The sequence below is a fragment of the Enoplosus armatus genome, chromosome 6 (assembly GCF_043641665.1).
Source record: "Enoplosus armatus isolate fEnoArm2 chromosome 6, fEnoArm2.hap1, whole genome shotgun sequence".
Taxonomy (NCBI): Eukaryota; Metazoa; Chordata; class Actinopteri; order Centrarchiformes; family Enoplosidae; genus Enoplosus; species Enoplosus armatus.
The window spans coordinates 20,660,334-20,681,821 of NC_092185.1; the positions used below are offsets into that span (position 1 = coordinate 20,660,334).

Consider the following 21,488-nt stretch of genomic DNA (forward strand, 5'->3'; position numbering starts at 1 on the left):
TGCTTCAATCAGCTTGGGAAAAAATGCAAAATCCACAAGCCTCTGTACCATGAAATCACAATGAAATTCCACAATTCACATGTCTCAGATATTTTATTCATTGTAATGCAAGGAGTCACTGATTGAAAGTTTGTTGCATTATAATCATAAACCTAATGCTAGCGAGTACACTGCAATTTCCTACCCATACTGTTGAGGTTGGACAAAGACAACTTCACAATAATGTTTTAAGAATGTATCACTTCCATATTCACACAACCTACCGTTGTCAGGGGTGTTGCCAACAGTTATTCTGCCACCACAGTAATGGCGGCTCTGCTAGAGTGCACAACACACAACGGTGGATTGGTTTATATTTAGCGACACTGAAGGTAAAGGTGTGGAGGTACTGGGTGTAGTGGATGGCTGCGTAAAGTGTCCGACTGTAATTGCAGGTCTGTGACAAGATCTGAACTCTGGTCTCCTGCATTAATGTCCACGCTTTTGTTAAGACTAACCATAATCTCTACCTAACTTTAACCGTGTGTTTTTATTGGCAATTACAATTGTTACAGTATTGTTGCAATATTAGGCATTACTAAGAAAACAACCACAAACAAGCAAATATGCATACACACACACACAAACTGAATTATGTATTGTAGCTTTGACTTTGCAATGCTGCTTGGGCAATCATAAAGAAAGTCAACATTATGTAAAGAAGGACTCCACAATGTGCAAAAATGAAGTGGTAGTGTGGAGCATCCTTGTCTTTATCTTGCCTGAGGATTAATGAGGAGTTAAATGAAGGTGAAACCACAAAACAACACAGACCTAATTTTGTAGGTAGGATGTAGGTGTTGTGACTGCCTGCAATTTTGATAGGAAATGTCAACGTTCCTGACACTTATGTATTTATTTATTTTCCCAAATGTATTTCCCAAATTTTGATCTCAAATCCTGAAAGAGTGATGAAGCAAACTTCATGTAAGAGGATGATTTCTTTCTTTCTCAGCTGTTTTGTTGTAGCAATACACAGCCAAGCATATTACCCGGTTACTGTAGATGTTGATATCAGATAACTCGCAAGAGAGGAGACACTGTTGGTGACACTGTTGGCAATGTAATGTACAGCATTACATTTTCACAGTCCACACTTGAGCCATGTGAAGCACAACACACTGCTGAGGAGATTTTTTTGCGCTGGGGACAAGAAACAACTGCCGTCTGGAGTTAAATAGCAGCACTGTGGGGGAGTCACAGGGATGGACAGATGGGCTGGGGAGGCTCAAGCTGACAGTGATGGGTGATGGATGCGGCACAGACATAGAGCCCACAGAGATTGAGGGGTATTTGTTGCAACAAATGGGATTGTGCACATTTTCTACTGTAATCCACGACCGAAACCGAGGAACAGGGGTCACTGTGTGTTATTTGACATCAAAGTTTTGATGCGCACATGGACAGTAGGGTCTTAGGCCCTGTTCAGACCTGGTATCAACATGTGTCCTTGGTGATCCGATCAGTGGACAGCTCCAAGTAAGCTCCACATGCGTCTCCAGTGACCGCTTGTGATCGGATCTCGCTCCATATGCAAATAAACACATACATCATATCCGTTTGCAAAGACCAAATGTATTGTTGTTTTTAATCTGAATTTGATGAATTTACTGTTTATCAGACCACTAATGAAACAAGAATTAGGTTGGGAAAACAATAACGCCGGAGCGGAGTGTTTCTGGGGGCTGTGCCTCACTGATTACTGTACAAAATATAACTTTATAACTGTATTCACTGATTCTGGTGAAACTTAATTGTGTCTTATGGAGAAAATATTTTCTGGTTTTCAGTCTGATGTCCTCCGGCTGCTCTGCCTCAACACTGATTTAGGGAGTTTACTGATGGACAGAAAGCTTTGACGTTGCTGTTGCTAAACTGTAGTTGCCGTTAGCTTATTAGCTCATTTAGTCCTGCAGCTAGCAGTCTATTAGCTATAAAGCTTAGATAAGACTTTATTAAACCTCCTCCTTCCGACAGTCCAAAGCTCCTGTGCTAGCAGTGTAAACATCAACACTCTCCCGGTGTTCTGAGCAGCGGACTCCGTAAATCGCTGTGTGTCGAGTGTACTCCATCCACCAGAATCTGTTTTGCCTGTTGTTGTAGCTTCTTCTTCTTGTTGTTTCACATGTTGAGTGAGTACATACATCCACTTACACAGAGGACGGCGGCCCTTCAATGTGTCCAGGGATGTACTCGCGTACACATTGCTACACCTCTGAATGTGGTCTGAGCGATCGGATCTCAATGCGTCTGTGTTGCATTCATACCTGGTATTAGAGGTGTCCACTTGTGATCGGATCACCCAGATCACATGTTAATACCAGGTCTGAACAGGGCCTTAGACACTGTTCTCCACATACAAAAGGATAAACTGGTAAAGGACAAAGACAGCAGCTTTACTGAAAGGTCAAATAGGGAGCAGAATTCCCTTCACATGAACTATGCTGAATCAAAAACACACAAAATATACATTAGTACTGTCAGCTGTTTTACTGGACCATGCATATTCTGCAGAATGCATGGACCTTTCATTTTCTTTGCTTCATCTGAAACACGCTGCAAGGAGGTCTTTTTTTACTTCCCTTTTCTCTTTTTATCTACTGTATCTACATATCTTTCAAGGTATTGCCAGAGTAGCTAAGCAAAAAATGTGTTCCCTGCTCTCCTGCCTTGGTTTGACATGACACTTTTTGAAATAGCTGCACTGACGCAATACCATTGGTAGGTGGGAGTCTGGTGTGCAGTGTAATGCAAAATATGCTGGAAAAACTAGAATCTGGCCACTGTGTTTCTCTCAGTTTCATCCCGTGTCACTTCTATCAATAGTGGTCCACAACATTGACTTTTTATGAAATTAAAGGCATGATTACTTTGCTCATCTCCATTACTCTCCCCTGATGTTGCCTTTCTTCCATTACAAAATGTGGTAATGTAAAGCTTTATCACTATGACATTTTCACAAATTACTGCACCACTTCTTCTCCAGAATAAATGTATATTTATATATATATATATATATATATATTGCCTTTGAAGAACACTGTGGACCCCTGTTGTTTTCATAGAACAGAAAATCTTAACAGCCTTTGTCGGAAGCTGAGGCTGTAAGATCTTCAGTGGCAGAGATAAGAACCCATTCTGATATTACAGATCTGTATCAAAAATGTTCATCTCAGAATACCTGCTGTATAACTGCGAATGTTCCACCAAAGCCAGCTAGCTCTAAAAACACAATAACCTGTTATGTGAAATGTGAAGATCCAGGCTTCTCTCCTGCACTCCCCTTTTATGCTTTCACTTCTGATGCAACCAGAGGCAAGACCAAAGTGCATGCTTAATAAGTGGCCAGTGCGCACTCACATCCATTTGCTCTCCAGCTGTGTTTGAGATATTAACTAGACATTAACGTGTGGCTCTGTGAGGGCATTCACAGTACTAAATACCAGCATTTGCGGCAGGACATTTGGAAAAAAAGGATGAGTAAAGTTTGGATTAGCACTAGTCATATTACTGTGAGCACATAGTATGGATTTTAAGTTGTTTTATTAAAGTTTCAAATTGATTTAGTCTATAAATCTATCAGTACAGTGGCTGCTAACAGCCTCGATGATGATATTACTATGCTCTTCTGAAAACTTTCAGCTTCCTGTCTTGAGTAATCGACCTAAAGGTGGTATTAGTGAGACAATCTTGCAAGTGTCATAAGCCTCCTTAGTCCAGTCAGCAGTCCAAGGTCAGCAGAGGTCCCTCCTCCTCTGGGCTGTAAGCCCTCACTGTCAGAAACAAATTGTTTGATAGGGGCTGTTTTTCCACTTAATCGCAGCCGCCACAGACACGCGCACACAATGATGGGCACACACACACCAATGAAGGACAGAAATCTCATTAAGATCAACGAGATTGCCGAGATAAAATGTCACTCAAAAATATATCAGCCATGGCGGACTGATTCTCCAGGTTCATCAAAAATACAGCACAACCTCCTCAACCCATGAGCCTTCAGACATTTCCGATTGTTTACATCCATGTCAACAAAAAGAAAAAAAAATTATAAATATAATGCATTCACAGCGGGTGGAAATATACGGATGGTGGGTGGTGGATTATTCATGACTCTGGCAGGAATGCAATGCAACAGGATAGAATAGACCTAATCTGAAATTCCATCATTACTGTAATTTCATTACAGGTTTGAGGTCATTGTTCCTCTGGGTGGAGATGAAAGTGAATGAGGCAACTCAGTGTAATCTTCTTCTCTGAGGAGGCCAGTCAACACTATGATTGGTGGGACAGGGCTGTCAAAACAGGAGAGATGAAGAGGCTTCTTGACATCACACACATACAATCCACACATACAGTTCACATACACACAGAAAGACACATACACATGCATTCAGAATTCATACAAGTCAACAAACCCTTTCACATAGTCTGCAAGCTGTGCCCTATTGTAGGATGGCACAGCACATAGCCACTAGGACTTTACTGACTGCTAGACTGGCATACTGTAGATATATTCATCAAACATGGCGGGAATGTCCAAAAAATGACTACTCAGCTTCAAATAGCCATCTGTCACGTTCACAGCTGACTAACACCTGCTTTTTTTATCAAGTAGTTTTCTCTCCCAGTGATCGCTAAGGCACATACATGTGCAAATATGCAAAACAAACTCAGTCAGTGAAGCTGGTACTTTTATGTGTGCATGTGTGAAAGAGAGAAGAGTGAGAACTAAGAGAGTTCAACAGAGGCAAAATTGCCCAAGCTTACAAAAATAAATAAGCAGTTGTTTAACGTTAAAGAGTAGTCTCAGAAATAATAATAAATGCTGCACTGCATCGAAGTTTAAAGGTAGCTGACAAATACTGCTAATTGGCATTCAACCTGATGTGAATCTTCTGTGTAACAGCTTTTATAATAGTGATTTCGTTCATTCATAGCTCTTTTTCAAGCGTGCTGTTACGTCCCCCTGTACGTCTGTGTTTGTGTCTGCACTGTAGCCACCTGTGTATGTGCTTCCTACTCTTCAACTTCCCTATGGCAAATTTTGCTAGAGGTCTCTTGAAGTCATTTCTGTGTCAGCATTATAAATACTTATGCACCATGTTGGATGTCAAGTCTGAAGTTGCTGACATTTTTTTTTTTCTTTTGCTCTGCACTAACCAGTTTCTGTCACGAGGCCTTGAGTAGAAAAGTACAGAGTTCAGCAGGAAGACACGTCCTTGAGGACACAATTATGGTGTGCTTACTAGGAAAAAGGCACAAGAGGTCAGAGGAGTTAGCAGACCTCTTTGTCAGAATCACTATAATAACATGTGCATTCATATTAATAACAATAAATTGGGTTAGGGTTAGCCTTTAACCCTTTATCAGGCACTCATTGAAATACTTACAACACAAAATTTCAACCCTAGAGTGTCATTGCAGGACACAACGAGACTTTTTTACTTTTGTGACTTTTTTACTTTTGTGACATTTTTTAAAAATATTCAAGTTTTATGTTGAAAATCAAGATCAATGAAGTTACCATATATGGTTCCTTGCCGGATAAAGAGTTAACAGAAAGAAAAGCTGTGTGAGCAAGACACGCGATGAAATAAATCATGGACAGATTATGAGACAATCAGCCTCCTGGGCATTTACAAGTGTGACACTTGAAGCAGTCAAAGGAAGAACATACAAAAGCCTCCAGTAAGAACTGCTGTGAACAACGGTCCAGTGAGACCCCCTTAAAGTTGCACACTACCATTCCGTCAAAGGGAAAGGTACTTTCTTCTACAACTCTTTCCTGTCTTTTTTCCCCAGCAAGACACTAAGAATACTTTGTCACTGAGTATCACAGATGCATTTAAACAGCTTCACTTATACAAACAGCATCAAGTACATATTTAGGACCAGCAGTGCTTTGAGCTACATGCTAACATCAGCTCATAACGGCAATGCTAACATGCTGATTGGAATTAGGTATAATGTTTAACATGTTCACCATCTAGCCTGTCAGCTTGCCGACATTTGCAAAATAGCGTTAAACACAGTACAGCGGAGGCTGATGAAAATCATTATTATCATTGTTTTTGTGTAAAAATAATGTATTTAGCCATAAAATAAGGTATTGAACAAATTGAAATTTTGACCTGATAATGGTGTTAGATTAAAAGTTAACACCAAAGGAAATACAATTAATCCTGATTGAAACATGAATACCTGAACTTTCACTGCAATACATCCAGTAGTTGTTAACATATTTCACCTCATGGTGTCGCTAGAGGAAAAGTCATTAGGATACATTGTCTGGGAACCATGAATGTCTGTACAAGATTTTTTTTTGCCAATCCATCAAGTAGATGTTGAGATATTTCCCAGGATAATTGAAAACTTTAACCTGATGGTGGTGCTAGAGGAAAAGTGAGGGGATCACCAAAGCCAGCAGGATTCATCCTCTGGGAATCATAAATGTCTGTACACAATTTCAAGGCAATCCATCCGATAGTTGAGATATTGCAATCTGGACCAAAGTGGTGGACCAACCAACAGACATTACCATCCTTAGAGCCATAATGGTGGTACGGCTAAAAACTGCCCCAAGTTTGATCAATATCTTTTTCCATGGCTGTTCATGTACATATTTGGTGACTAGCTCCCTGGTCACAGCAAATACTCCAATAGCAACCAAAACAAGCATATCTAACATTTGGAGCAATATAGTTTAAATGTTATGTTTTAGCAGTCAGACTGCATGCTCCCTCCAAGTACTTTCTGCATCAAATGCAAGTATATTATGAGATATGAGATTATATTAAATATACAGTTATTTCCCGGCACCAATAATATATCATCACCCATTTTATTGCTTAGCAAAATGCGGATATAATGTTGTTATAATGACAGCTTTTGTTGTGAGAGCACAGAGGGAGTCTAAGGTTTGAATTAAAATGTCTGATTCCCGTTGAGAGATAAAATGGATTGTGTTTCATAACACCCACCGTTAGATGAGAGATACGGCAAAAAAAGCAAGAAAAATACTATCTATGAGCTTTACCTGTCAATAATCATAAATAAAATATGCTGAGTTCATTGGAGTTGCTGTTTCAACCAATTACTGGCTCAGTCTTCTGGGAATCAATTGAAATGCCGAAATTACCTCTAGCGCTCAAAACCATAAAAGCATTCATGAAGGCAATTAAATGGTTCTCTGTTGTGTGTCTAGAACATACAGTAAATACTGCACAGTCCTTCCTCATGGGACTAAACAAACCAGTGCATTTCTTGATAAATGAATGCAGAAAAAGCAATTTTTATAAAGCTTCAGGGAAATATGACTCTGACAGCATTCTATTTTTATCAAGCGCTATATGTTTTATTTTCATCGCTAAACCATTTTTCAAGCTGTCAGAGGGAAAATAAAAATAAATGAAGAGAAGAAAAGAAACACACCCAAATCCATCTTGCCATCCCTTCTCATGGCTACACCCATCTCAGACCTCTTATTGATACAGTCATCCCTCTGTAACAGGTAATTACTGTTGTGTGAGCTTCTCTCAAACACTTGTCTTTCACATTGTCCCATTCCCATTGATTTCTGTCCAGGTTTTCATTACTCAGTGGAAAAATGTCATATGAAACACAAATTCCTTTGCTTAAAGGTGATGTACAGCATGATGTTGATGATTTGACAATTCCATTACTGTTGCTACCGCACCGCACGTTTTGACAAGATTGGTGAACACATGATCACAGCTCACCGAAGTGATGACAAGCCAATGTGATTCCTGACTGACGGATACATATCTTTGCCCTGCAGAGTTGATTACAGCAGAAAATGCACAGCAGGCCGCTGCCTTGTTCTCGTGTGTGAACTTTGTCATCTCCGTTTGTCTGACAATCCCAGATCAATACTCCATCAAAGATTTTTTTGCCTTCAGCTGATCTGTTGCTCCTCGGTGCGAAAGCACAGAAACCGAGCGGTGGACTACTTGCCGCCATCTGAAAAAAAAGACAGGACTGTAGCAGAAGACGAGAGAGGGAGGGAGAGCAGGAGTAGTCATGGGAAACTCTCAGTGTACAGCACAGCTTCATTCAAACACTGGGATGCAGCAGTAATTTGGAAGAAGTAGGAGACGGTGCAGAAGGAGAGCGACAGGCTGACCAGATGGAGGAGGCTGTCTCTTCCAATCACATTCCCATCAGTACGCTATGCCTAGATCAGTGTCTTAATGAAAGAATTGATGTGCCATACTGCTTAAAGAAAAAAGCTCTTTGTGAGGATGTTAGTGAGACAGCTTCTACTCTACTTATATCATGGATGGCTCATTTGTGTCAGAGTGATGAATATACTGTATATAATTATGGGCTCAATTGAAATCCTTTTGATTTCTACATTCAATGAAAAGACAGTCCCCATTTCCTTCTTCCTTATAGATGTCCTTCGAGTAAACAAGCTATAAATACACTGTTTTTTCATTTTCCACTGGATAAGACAATATGGTGAAAGATGAGAAAGTCAAGAGGATATCAAACGGAGATATGAGGTAATGTTAAGGAGTGAGACTCCATTTTCATGACCTAACAGTTTGGAGCACTTACCTATGGTCCGTTTCAATTTTGTAGTTATGTTGAATTAAATTATGGAGGAGGCATCTGCTCATTGATATACTCTGCTCTATGAGGCTTGATAATGGGCGGCATGGTGACGCAGTGGTTAGCACTGTCGCATGGGAGGTAAAGCTGGTTAGAGCGGGTTGGGGGTTCGATCCCCGGCTGCCCCCGTCATGTCGAAGTGTCCTTGAGCAACCCTAAGTTGCTCCTGATGGAGACCAGCACCTTGCATGGCAGCTCGGTCGCCATTGGTGTGTGAATGTGTGAGTGAATGGGTGAATGAGACTTAGCTGTAAAGCGCTTTGGGAACCGTGAAGGTTGAAAGGCGCTATATAAGTGAGATCATTTATCATTTATAACAACTGTGTAAAAATATAAGTGATGCTATGCCAAATCTCTGGTCTACATACAGTACGTATGTCGTTTTCATGTGAAAGAACATGACGAGTCTACAGCCTTGCCAGCAGCTCTGTGAGCCTATAATTAGCTCTGCACAACAATGCTTTGAGCTAAATGCTAACAACAGCATGTTAACATGCTCACAATGCTGATGTTTAGCAGGTATATTGTTTAGCATGTTCATCACCTTAGTTTAGTGTTAGTGTGCTAACATTTGTTAATTAGCAATAAACGAAAAGTACAACTGAGGCTGATGGGAATGACATTAGTTTTGCAAGTATTTAGTCATATTAGGGTTGGGCGATGCGTAAACATTTTCCAACGGGCCAATATCAGCCCAACAACCATAAATGACTCAAACCCCCCCCCCCCAAAAAAAACAACCGGCGGTGGACTCAGCCAATAGCCAATATATTTGTCCAATCGCCCAACCCTAAGTCATGTACCAAGGTATTGGACAATTGTGACCTGATGATGGCGCAAGATCTGACGTGTCAAAGCAAAATCTTGAGTGTGACGTTGTGAGTGAAGTCTGGCTTACGTCACTTCAGCATTCCTATTTGCGGTGCGAATGCAAACAGAAAAAAGCCCTTGAAGGTATGTAGTTCTCAAGGCAGCTCCCCAGTGGGCAGTTCCCCTCAGGGAGGCCCCAGAACTGTTTGGTCAAAAAAGCCAAAAGTATAGTGGCATAAACTGCTCCACCACAACCAGCGAACTGTAAATCTCATAATTCTGCTCAGAAAGTCTTTCCTCAGAAACCTTTTACTACTCAGAAAAGGCTTTTAAAGAGCTGACTTTTGAGGGATGGTTTCCGATAGTGAAGAGCTTCGATGGCTGGGATCGTTCTTCTGAAACAAAGAGGGGAGATAATCTAAATTGGAGAACCTGGAGTGCAATGGGGGCTTTGAAAGGGGCAATGGCTGTCTTTTCTTGTCAGGGAGGGGGAGAGGAAATGGGGCGATGGGGAGAGATTGGTTTGTCAGGTTGGACTCTGAGGGTTTTGAGAGTGTGTGTGAGTGAGAGGAGCCGGTCCCTGCCGAACTGGAGAGAGGGACAGATAATCAAGCCCAAGTTGATGTGGGACTTTGTGTAAGGGCAAAGGACAATAGAAACTCTTTAATAGATTAGCAGAACTCAAGTACTGGAACGGCCACCAGGGAAGCCAAGAGTTGAGCCATTGTCACACCTTGAATTCCCAATCCTCTATACACCTTCATACAAATATAGTTTTGGGGCTCCACATTCTGCTTTTAGGCAAGTCTCTCTCTCTCTGAAATTAGGAATAAATTCTCATCTACATAACACTCAAGCATGACAAGGAGAAGAAAGAGAGGGAGGGAGAAAAAGAGTGACAGAAGGCTGAGAGGCTGAGAGAGAGAGAGAGAGAGAGAGAGAGGGAGATGGATGTTGATGCTATTTAGCTCTGGAATGACGCAGGGACCCACATAATGCCCGCAAGGGAGCAAAATAATTTACTCCAAACCACAGAAATATATTCAAATAAAGTCCTATTCACATATATTCAGATCAAATCACTGTTGAAAATAAAGCCCATTTAGAATGCAATTTTTTCCTCTCACTGGTGTAATGCATATCGCTCCCTATGGTAATTCAAAAGAAGATAGCTCAGTTAAGAAGGCTCAGGAAAATCAATGATGCCTTACTGGTGAAAAGAGAACAGATGCATATAAATGAGTGAGTTTCTCACTGGATTGGAGCTTGCATTTCTATCCACTGGCCATATGGACTACAATCACGTCGCATCGATTTGTTTAGAATGCCAATTTTTACACTTTCAATCACTTATAATTCAGCGTACAATATTTAATTTGAAAATGTCACTTGCATATCATCTAATAATTTTCAGTTTAGACACTGCAACTCACAGAGACTAAGCACGAGTCACCAAGTAATTAGAGGAAAATAAAAGTTGACCAGGTGGGCTTATTACTTCACTGGACCAAATGGCATCATGTACGTACACATCCATAAGCGCAATGGGAAAAAAATATATAATTTATCCTCACACAACAATGCCCCCGAGTTAATTGGGAAACAGCCTCAGTAGATACCTTGGACATTAATTTGCCAGGCTTTCTCAGTCTGACAAGCTGATAATGAGGCATTGTGGGACAGCGGGTCACCTGGTATAGTGTTGGACAGACTGTTCTCCAGCTAACAAAGGGAGAGAGAGTGAGAGAGAAAGGTAGAGACAGAGACCATAATGGGACAAATGCACACCATCATGCTACAAATTACCTGCCAGTTTTGGTGTAATCTCTCAGTTGAATCATTATCCATCTCCTGAATCAATCTCTTTCTTGCTTTCTCTGCACCTACCGACAACTGTTGGCACCCCACCAACCCTCTGCCTCAACTTCTTCTACTAGCCTTCCCCAAAACTTACCAAAGGTACCTTTGCACTAGCAATTAGCTATTGATTTTGTTCACCTTTTATTTTGCTGAGGTTTTTCTCGGCATGCTGGCAGTAGGGGGGTTCTTCCCGGGATTGTATGTGGCAGTCGCGATGCTGCAGCAGAGGAGTAAGCACGTGCTTTAAGATCAAGGGACCACAGCAGGGGAGCAGGGATGAACAACAGGACAGGGGTAGGGGCAGAGGACATATTAATGACTGCAGTTCAGACACTGTAGGAACTGTATGCAGGGCACAGGTGCAGACAAGTGACGAATGGTTCTAGACAAGTGGTCTGCATAAAGCTGGTCTGGCCACAATATATGCTCCTAGGTTCCATCTAAGTGTCCAAACCATGTCAGTGAGCCAGCATGCACAATATCAGGACCCTGGAATTAGCTGAGCTAAAAGGAACAGAGCCATCATTTATGTCATTAATTACACTTGTGCTTGTCGTGGCAAGTCACAATGTCGGCTGTGAAAAAGGCCTATTGGACTTATTTACTCTGTCATGTTATGAAATTACATGTGACGTGATTGAAGTGAAGTTTCTATCTATGTTGCCCACCCCTAGGCTGTATTTAACCAGCCTGCATTTGTGTGTGTGTGTGTGTGTGTGTGTGTGTGTGTGTGTGTTTGTGAGTGAAAGCAGAGAGCAGAGCAGAACAGCGGACCACATCCATCCCTCTCTCCCTTCACAGCAGGAACTCAGGCCTTAATTACCTCTGATATAAACACAAATTAGTCTGGAACACAAACAGAGACTCGGCTATGAGTAATATCTTCATTTATACCCCATCATGTCCAATTACACAAGATGTATCACCTAGATGCTAGGTTTAACTTGTCTGCGTGGTGTCGGCAGATAAACATAAATTGCCAAAAACATGACAGTCTTAACACAGTAATCTTCCAGCAGCATACCATCCCATGCCTAAAATTTAGATCAAACAATTTTCTATCTGCGAATCCACCGACAATATGCATGACTCTCCATGATGTTCCTGTTTTGTTGATGTTGCCAATTGACTCTCAAAACTAATGGAGGAGCGGAACTCTGAAAAGAGAGTTACATTTATCAACAGTTTATAAATATAACATTATCACACCTACACAGAGATGAGCTATTATATTTTCTCTTGATTAACTATAGTTAGATAGTAATTTAGATAATTTGACCTTTCCTGAAGTGAAATACTTGTATGTATCTTATATGACAGTACCAGTGATTTTCCATGTCATAGCCCATTTACTCCAAATTATTCCCGCTTACGTTTAACAATGCCATAAATCTTTAAATGCATTTTCCTTCTTTTCAGACAACAATTTATTTCCATCCATCGTATGACATGAAAATGAATTGGTACTTTCTTAAATGACGTAATCAGTGAATGTCAACGTTACATCATTGACCAAAACACAGTGCAGCCTTTTCAAATCAATCTGCACCTAAACTTCATTATCGTACAAAGATAATGGAACTTGTTATCAATGTAATATCGTGGAATATGCAGTTGATTTTGATGTTAAATATAGCATGTAGAAAATCCCACCAATGTTTCTTTATTACAATGAACATATGCACTATAGTTTATTTTGAGTCGATCCCTCATACGCAGACCCGCCGTTGATACTCACTAGAGCACAAAATATGTATTAATCCGCCACAGAAAATAGGCCCCAACAATTACTCCTTCATTTGATAAAATGAACAATGGCCAGCTGTTTGGGAAATTGCTGAGCCATTGCCCCCAAGTACTGTATTTGTGACCCCTTTTTTTTTTAAAGATGGAATTCTTTAAATCAAGAGTTAAATTAATCTCTGATTAGTACAATTCGATAAATAAATAACGCTCAAGTTAAAAACTCAAACAAGATCACATACACTCAGAAACAAAAGTGTCCAATGATGTTTTTGTTTTGTCATAAGGCAAGTCAGTAGTTCAAAAAAGAACAATTGATTTTGCCTCTAAACACAGTTTGGCCTCTGCAATTTTGCAGAGCATTTGAATTTTTTTGGAAATATTTACTGTATTTGTGACCCGTTTTTTAAAGATTTAATTCTTCATTGGAAACCATTGGGCCTGGGCCTGAGTGCTACAAACACGGTGGATATTGACGGACATATTTTTGGTCAGTTCGGGGGATTTGTTGACAATAAGAAAAATATAGAGTAACACGGGACTTATCCTTCAATTAAAATCAATTGTTCACGATAGCAGTCGGAGAGAGTAAATACAGCACTGTCAACAAAACAGTGAAACACTGTCACCAATACTCTTGTCCAGACAAGGTTTGAAAAAGTTATGATGCGGTCAAAATCTGACACCCCCTAGTGAAGTGGGGCAAAAGCAAGTAAGTCAAAATCAGAAGTCATAAAAAAGTTTGTAGACAGGGCAAAGATGGAGAGAATATCAAAACAGAAAATTTGGGAGAGTTGGGAGAAAAGGGGGAGTAGGATAGCATATACAGAGCCCAAGGGAATGCAAGGCATGAAGGGAAAAGAGAATGAGAGTGATAAAGAGGGATAGAGAAAAAAATGAAGAGTGGAGGAGTAAACAGAGAGGAAGGAGAGGGCTTGCCAGGAGACTCAGGCTTTGGCTGCTTTTGTTATCTGTTTGCACAGAAATGTCAGAGCACTGTGACATTCTCCCCTACAGCTTCCCCTGCTGCCCAGCCACTACTGTGGAACACACACACCATGCTGCTACAGATCACACACACAAATTGTGGTAGAGCACATGCACACATATTCCCTAAAAAAAAGCACATCAACACACACAACATATGCACATACGGTATAAGTTCATTTATAGACCCGCACGCATGCTTTACAGGGCTGACGATACATTGGTGCTGGAGGTTGAACGCTTTATAGCACAAACATAAATAAAAAATTGTAAAAACTGAGACAAAACACAAATTAAAAAAGACTTTCTATGAAAATAAAAACACTCTCTAAGAACATGAATTCCCATAATGTGCAGTTCATGATTTCAACTGTGAAAAACACACAGTAAGTGAGACAAATTACAATGTTAAACTCTTTGATTAGTACAATTTGATAAGTGAATAATGCTCAAGTTAAAAGCTCAAACAAGATCACATACACACAGAAATAACAATGTCCAGTGATACATTTTGTTGTGGAAAGAGGCAAGTCAATAGTTCAAAGATGAACAATTGATTTTGCTGACCTCTAAACACAGTTTGGCCTCTTAGACCTTTGAGATGAGGATATCCACAGCCTACAGCATTAGCTGCAAGGAAATCTTTCTTCCACACAGGGATTTATAAGACACGTTTTTTTTTTCCTGGGAGGGTGGTGGAAGAGGAGCGCTCGTTTTTCTCTGGTGTGCAACCACCACAGGGATTTATTATTATGCACTCAATTCCTTTTGAAACAAAGCCAAGTAAAGAAATGCAAATATATTTTTGAAACATTGCTTCTTAAAGATTTCTCATAAGGTCTCTTTTCTCCTTATCTTTATGGATAGCTATGTTTTTAGCTGTCCGGCCCGCAACATTACGCTGTTGTTTCACTCTCACTGCTCTCACATTGTCGCTTTTGTCCACAGCAGGCAGCTGTTTTCAGTGAAAAACCTCCAAAAACCGGCTGTACAGCACCTGCTCAGCACCAAATAGCAGATAAACACAGTTTCTTCTAGCGACTAGCTGGTGAACAGATATTTCCCTCAGGAGTTGGTGGAGAGCATATCAGAGCTAAAAGGAGATTGAGTTCACCTGGTGGCCAGAAACACAACTCCAAATGAATGACAGTCTTGCTCTGTATCTGCTGGATGTTTTTTGCTAACAAGTTAGCCATATCAACTTGGAAATGCAACTTTGTCATCAGTTCTTTTCTTTCCAAGGCCTCTTGCTACCACTCTCATCTAATGTCAAAAACGTTGGTCGTGACAAATCCCCTGTGAGTTTTTTCTCTCTCTGTCTCTCTATCTCTGTTAACATGACTTCATTATTGCTAGCTGAAAATGCCAGTGAGAAACGTTGTTATGCGTTGTACTAAGAAAGATTTACTGATGTCATGACTAACAACCATGAACATTGTTGACAACAACGATGGAGAGACGTCTGACTATCTGTCTGGGTGGCTTTCTCAAACAAAACAGTCCTTTCAAAATCTGCTACTACTGACCAGGAAACCTATGGGGAACTGACAGGGTGTTAAATATAATTGGGATGATTGATTTATTACCAGACAGATCATTGAGGCTGAACTGACATGTTGGCCAAGTAGACTATTTAGTGCACAAATTTTCAGGCATGTGCAAGAAACACAGTCTTCAAGGCTGCATCCTTCATCTCATCTCTGAGCTCAATTGGATCTGGCATCCATGAAAACCAAAGAACCAAGGAGCTGTCAGATCACACCATACTGAAAATAAAATCAAATTTCAGTTCATTTTGTTTTGCTCACTTTGGTTTATTCAACCAGGCTATAATCCACTCAGGAAATGGCAGTTTACAGGAGGCTCAGGGTTAATAAAAACACATTTATGGAGCATCTTTGAGATATAGAAATATTAAAAATAAACAACACAGTCTCAAATAACTGCATATAAAACCATATTCAACTCTATCACGTTAAGCAAGGAGGTCTCTGGCGGATGCTATCAGAGCTAACCCAGTAATGTAAAATGAGTTTTTTAAAAATGTATTGGTGCTGAGTTTGCAGAAGTCAGAGTTAACCTTTCTACTTAACAGAGTCAGGGCTAAAAACACCCATGATGATTCAGGTGATTCGGGAGGTCTGGCCCTCACTGAGGCCAAACCAACAAGAGACTTTCCTGCTGGGGGTTTGTAATTTTTCTGATGTGCTCCCAGTGGTCTAATTTTCTCACTGGTTCTGCTAAACACACAGACACTATGTAAGCATAGTATGAGTGTGCAGGCAAGCCGAAATGCAGTCAATGACAGTAAAAGCACAAACACATTCTCCACATTAAGTCAGGAATCCACATCATCAAAACGCAACATGTAAGCATGGAATAAGCAGGCTATAACCGCTTCTTTTTCTGTGACAATTGGATTCCATCATTTCCATCATTTCAGCCCTGCAGGATCGAAACATCAAAATGCACTTTTAGTCTGACTGCGTTATTCTAACAAGATTCAACTGTGTTTGTTTGTCAGCCTATTATCTTGTTCTGTATAGGCAGTAATGACATGCTGTTGCTTACCTAATATATACCATCGCATAAGCAACGGCTGTATTAGCAATTCATAACACAAGTTCAGCATGAAGTTGACAACCGCTCAAAATGTCTCTATGGGAAGCTTTCTGTGTGTGAATGTGAGTATGCGTGTGTTCGTGTGTGTTTCCTCTGCCTGCCTGTTGACTGATCCCTCTTATCTGTGAAGCTCTGTTGGTGATTAAGGTTTTTGTCTGTTGGCTTTTTGTGCTAATGATGTGAGAACAAACACAGGAAGAAGCGTCATAGAATCTGCGATGCACAGGTTTTTATTTTACCCTTTAGTTTTACTGTCTGTGCTTTCTACTTCTAACCATCTGACAGGGACCTACATTCATTGAATGTGTTTCTCCAAACAAGCTGTACGCTGCGACATGTTTGCCCTTAAGACACTTGACAGGAAGACCTGAGGGTGTTTTCCAGTGAATCAGTGGAAGACAGTTCAAGGTGAACAGCAGGAGCACACGGGGTGAAGCAACTGATTTTTGCTAATTTCATCATCAGCACCATGTGGTGCAACTGTGACAGTTGGAAACATTGTGGGACTCAGAAGAATACATTTCAGTATGTGTGGCAGGAACTGGCAATAATAATGGCAAATCAAATCACTTCTTCCTTTCCTCTAAAAGCAGTACAGTCTATCTTAAATGTCCACAAACCATTAAAGAAACCAATTGCCATGTGTTGTTGGTGCAGAAATGTAAATCCACATCCACTGGCCAGTACAGGAAACCATTCAACAATAAATGCCAAACAGACCCTGGAAGTGAACAGCAACACACAGCTTGTCCAGGACGTGACCACCTCCGCATTTCTCACCCAGTCATCATGTCATATATAACCATTGTACGGTGGATGACAGCCATTCACACCACAGCTGTACGTAGAGAGAATATAAAAAAGTATATTTTTGAATCTTCATTTTACCTGCTTTAAAGACTGCATAGTCCAGACACACAGACACAATCAGCTTGTATAAAGGTGGCAGAGGGTTAGCAAAGTAGACCTTTCCTGAAATAGACACACTGTACATTCAAACGGCATGTATTTATATTCCAGCCCAGAGAGGCCACAACCGTCACCTTAAATAAAAGAACAGTGATAGCATTGACAACAGCTCAGAGAGCCAAAAAAAAGAAGCTACTGTGACAAAGTGACGAAGGCATCCAAGAGAGCGTTAAGATTTAGAGTAGAAGCCAGAGGTGAAGAGTCTTCTCAAAGGCTCTGCCAGCTTTGCCTCAAAATGATTCATTTTCAAACAATTGACCATGAGATGCAATGGGGAGGAAAGGCAGTGCAGAGCCTCCGACTATAGTCCGTAAAGTAACCGACTGTCAGCACGTATCGATCATCAGAATCAGATAACTGACAAAAAACTCTTAACAATTGATAATAAAAATGGTATTTTGCTTTCAAATTTCTTCAAATCTCATATAAAATCTCTTTAAGCTCCGACAGAGAGGAGAGGAAACGAGATGGGAGAAGGGAAGGAGGGGACGAAGTGAAAATTCAATGTGACATATAAAGTAAGCCAAAACATTTCAGAATAAAATGTAGTTGCGCTTATTAATGCTTAAGCTGAAAAGACATTTGACTCAAGCATGTATTTGTTGACCAATAAATGTAAAACAATGTCTTAATATTAGTATTAGTATATTAGTATAGGTAAGGTGTGAAAGACTGCCAGAAACAAGTAGCCTATATCCATTTCCAAAATATTGTCATCTTTTGGAAATATACTATTCCAGTTCAGATGTAGGCGCAGCAGAGAGGGGAAGGGTAAAAAGCGGGTGTAATAGATGTTATATGAGGGTATTTACAGCTACTGTGAGTATAGCAACTTTCAAGTTATTCTGATGTAATGCGATTTTTTTGTGTGTAGAAAAATAAGACATTCTCAGTAAAAAATAAAATGGTTGTGTTGCTTTCAGCCCTTTTATGGCAGCACTCCTACAAAGGATGAATGGAGAAGCGGAGGACAGGTACTGTAGTGGCACATATCACATATGGCACACATATTATCACACTGCCACAGTGTCTTTCCTGATGCCACTGGGGAAATTCCAAAGTCAGAAATTTTCAGTTTTCAAATGTCACAAAGTTGCTTTGACTTACACAGACTTACCTCGCATTACTATAACTACACACGATAAATTAAGAACAAATGTTCAACAAAGAAAATGCTGTTACCAGATTGTTGTGATAAAATATTTGATAACACTGGGGTTTTTCAGTGTAAATAAAGCAAAATAATGAATTAATATGAACTTGATATGAACTAATATTCATTATATACAGCTGACCAATAAGAAGGATCCTCACAGGAAGCCGTCTGGCAGCCCAACAACACGTACAAACCACTCAGCTGAGGACACAAATGTAGGCATCACCAACCGCACCTAGCTTCAGATCAGAAGACATCTCAAGAGTAGCAGTCATAGTATGTGTGTGTGTGTGTGTGTGTGTGTGATATTGCAGTCCGACTAAATCCAATAAGAGCCCATTTCTCTCCAGAGTCCTTCAATATAACAATGTCACCTACCTGTGGGGGATCCCTCGAGCACCTCTCCTGTGTAACGTGTCTCTTTGAAGATGGGCCGGTTGTCATTTTGGTCGATGACTGTGATCACTAGCATGGCCGGTCCCTCGACAAGGTTTCCAGTGAAGTCTGTGGTTGAAACTTCCAGCTGTGTGGATGGAAAGATAAATGAATTGTTTTTCACAATGAAGATGGTGTTCTAGGTGTAACTCTGTTCACAGAAATCTTCATAAAACTGTAGGTGGCTGGTTTAGATTCTGTGCTGTTCTGCATACAGCTACAATAACATCCCACCAGTCTTCCAATGAAAACACAGCCACAGTTAAAAATGGACTTTATCTTCCCTACAAACATCTCTGCATTATACCGTATCTCCCTCCACAAATGATGCTTAATAGCTGAATTTTCAACATTTGTCTTAAGACAGATAAACACACTTGCAATTAGTCTATCTTTGTTGTCAGTGGCGGCCAATTTCCCTGAATTACAATAATGAAAGTATTTGTTCCTGGACAGCTATCAAGTACCGGAGCATTTAGTATATTGTACCTTAACATTTGCAGTTAAATACCAATTTGGGTAATTTTAACACATGCAAGCCATGCAATCACTCAAACATCTATGCAGCAGAAATGAATAACAATTTGGTTTGTTCATTTTCTATTACTGTTTCTTACTTCTTAAACTTGCTAAATCATGTCCTTGCATATGTATGACTCTCCAGATTCCTTTACATATGTACAGATGCTAAGATTACTCATCTCCTCCTCCTCCTCCTTTCTACCTCCTTCACCTTGTCTGCTCCTCCAGTGAGGGATCCTCCATCAGCCCACATCACATATTTATGCATTCAGCTTCTCCCTACTCTGCAGTATTGCTAGTCATCCCCCCGGTTCACCTCCGGGACCATGCCAGTTTAACAGTGCAGTTAAAATATGCACAACATCAAGTCAGCAAACAAGCAGTTTATAATCCAGAGTGGGACAATCCTGTCCTGTTTAGTCAGCCTACCTCTTTCTCTGCTTTATTTCAATGTTTTCTATGGGTCCAACACTTTGCAGTAAGAGCCCTCATGTTGGGTTTTACCATGGAGGGTAAATATGTATGCTAAAATCTGTAAATGACTGATATTGTTATAGTGTTCATAGCAAATGTAGCTTACAAGTGCAATTCATGACTCTCATTTCTCTAACACAGTTTAAATGAACTCGGTCACATTGATACGATACCGTACAGTTTTGACTGCCTCGGCTTCAGCAATGATAATTGGAAATATCGTTGTGTGGGCAGTGATGCGCTGATTAGTGGATTTATCTCATTTTAAGTGTAAATATGTTTTTAGTGAGTGACAGCCTTTTGCAGGTCAAATCAATTGTCAATTGGCTAGACCGTACGAAGTGATGTGATAATTATAATATTTAGAGAACTGGAACAGTGTTATAGAAAATGTGCAACAGCCAGGTTAGCGGCTCTGTGAGACTGTATTTAGGCACATGTATTGAGCTAAATGCTAATGTCAGCATGCTAACATTCTTACAATGACAATGGTAACATGCTGGTGTTTAGCAGGTATAATGTTTACTATGTGCACCATCGTAGCTTAACATGTTCGCATTCGAAGATTTGTTAATTAGCGCTAAGCAGAACAGCTGAGGCTGATGGGAATGTTTCAGTTCAGTGTCATGTCAGGTACAGTATTTACTCCTTAACCAAAGTAAGTATCTACCTTGTTTACTATCTGGCAACACTTGGTAGTAGTGTTAATCTATGTTTTGCAGTGAAAGTAGTTGAGAGTAAGGTAAACTACGACATAAAATAACTACCATGTTATTTTATGTCTTGAATCACGATTACATGGCCATAGTGATGTTTGAGAGATGTGAATTTTGCACATACAACTTCAAGTAAATTCATTAGAGTCAGGAAACATGAATGGCAAGTTTATAAGTTTCAGACAAAGGAATAGAGTTTTCAGCGGGGAATGCCTTCCTCAACCCCAAACTCACCGACCTGACCGACCTCCGTCCCTCAGGCTGGTCCTCAACTTGAGCTCAAGTAACATTGTTTTCTAGACGTCTTTATTAAAGTTTCTCTTGTTCCTCGCCTAAAGTCCGTGCACAATTTAACCTTTTTATAAGCAAGCCTCTGAGTGCCTCAGTGTTAAAGTGAAGAGATATTTCTTTTTGACTTTTTATATTTTTGCACCACAAAGCCTCGCAGTTTATAGTATTTTTTCTTTTTGAAGTTAGTGTAGCCAGATAAACTTTATTCAACATTCAGCCACAACATC

General features: G+C 40.2%; 1 protein-coding gene across 1 annotated transcript in view; it reads right to left on the bottom strand.

The window, feature by feature from the left end:
- The window catches only part of cdh13 (cadherin 13, H-cadherin (heart)), a 196,042-nt gene that overhangs the window by 107,676 nt on the left and 66,878 nt on the right, over positions 1–21,488 (bottom strand). The window contains exon 7 of the mRNA XM_070907066.1: positions 19,202–19,346. Coding sequence (XP_070763167.1) covers positions 19,202–19,346 — 145 coding nt within the window. The remainder of the gene's footprint in view (positions 1–19,201; positions 19,347–21,488) is intronic.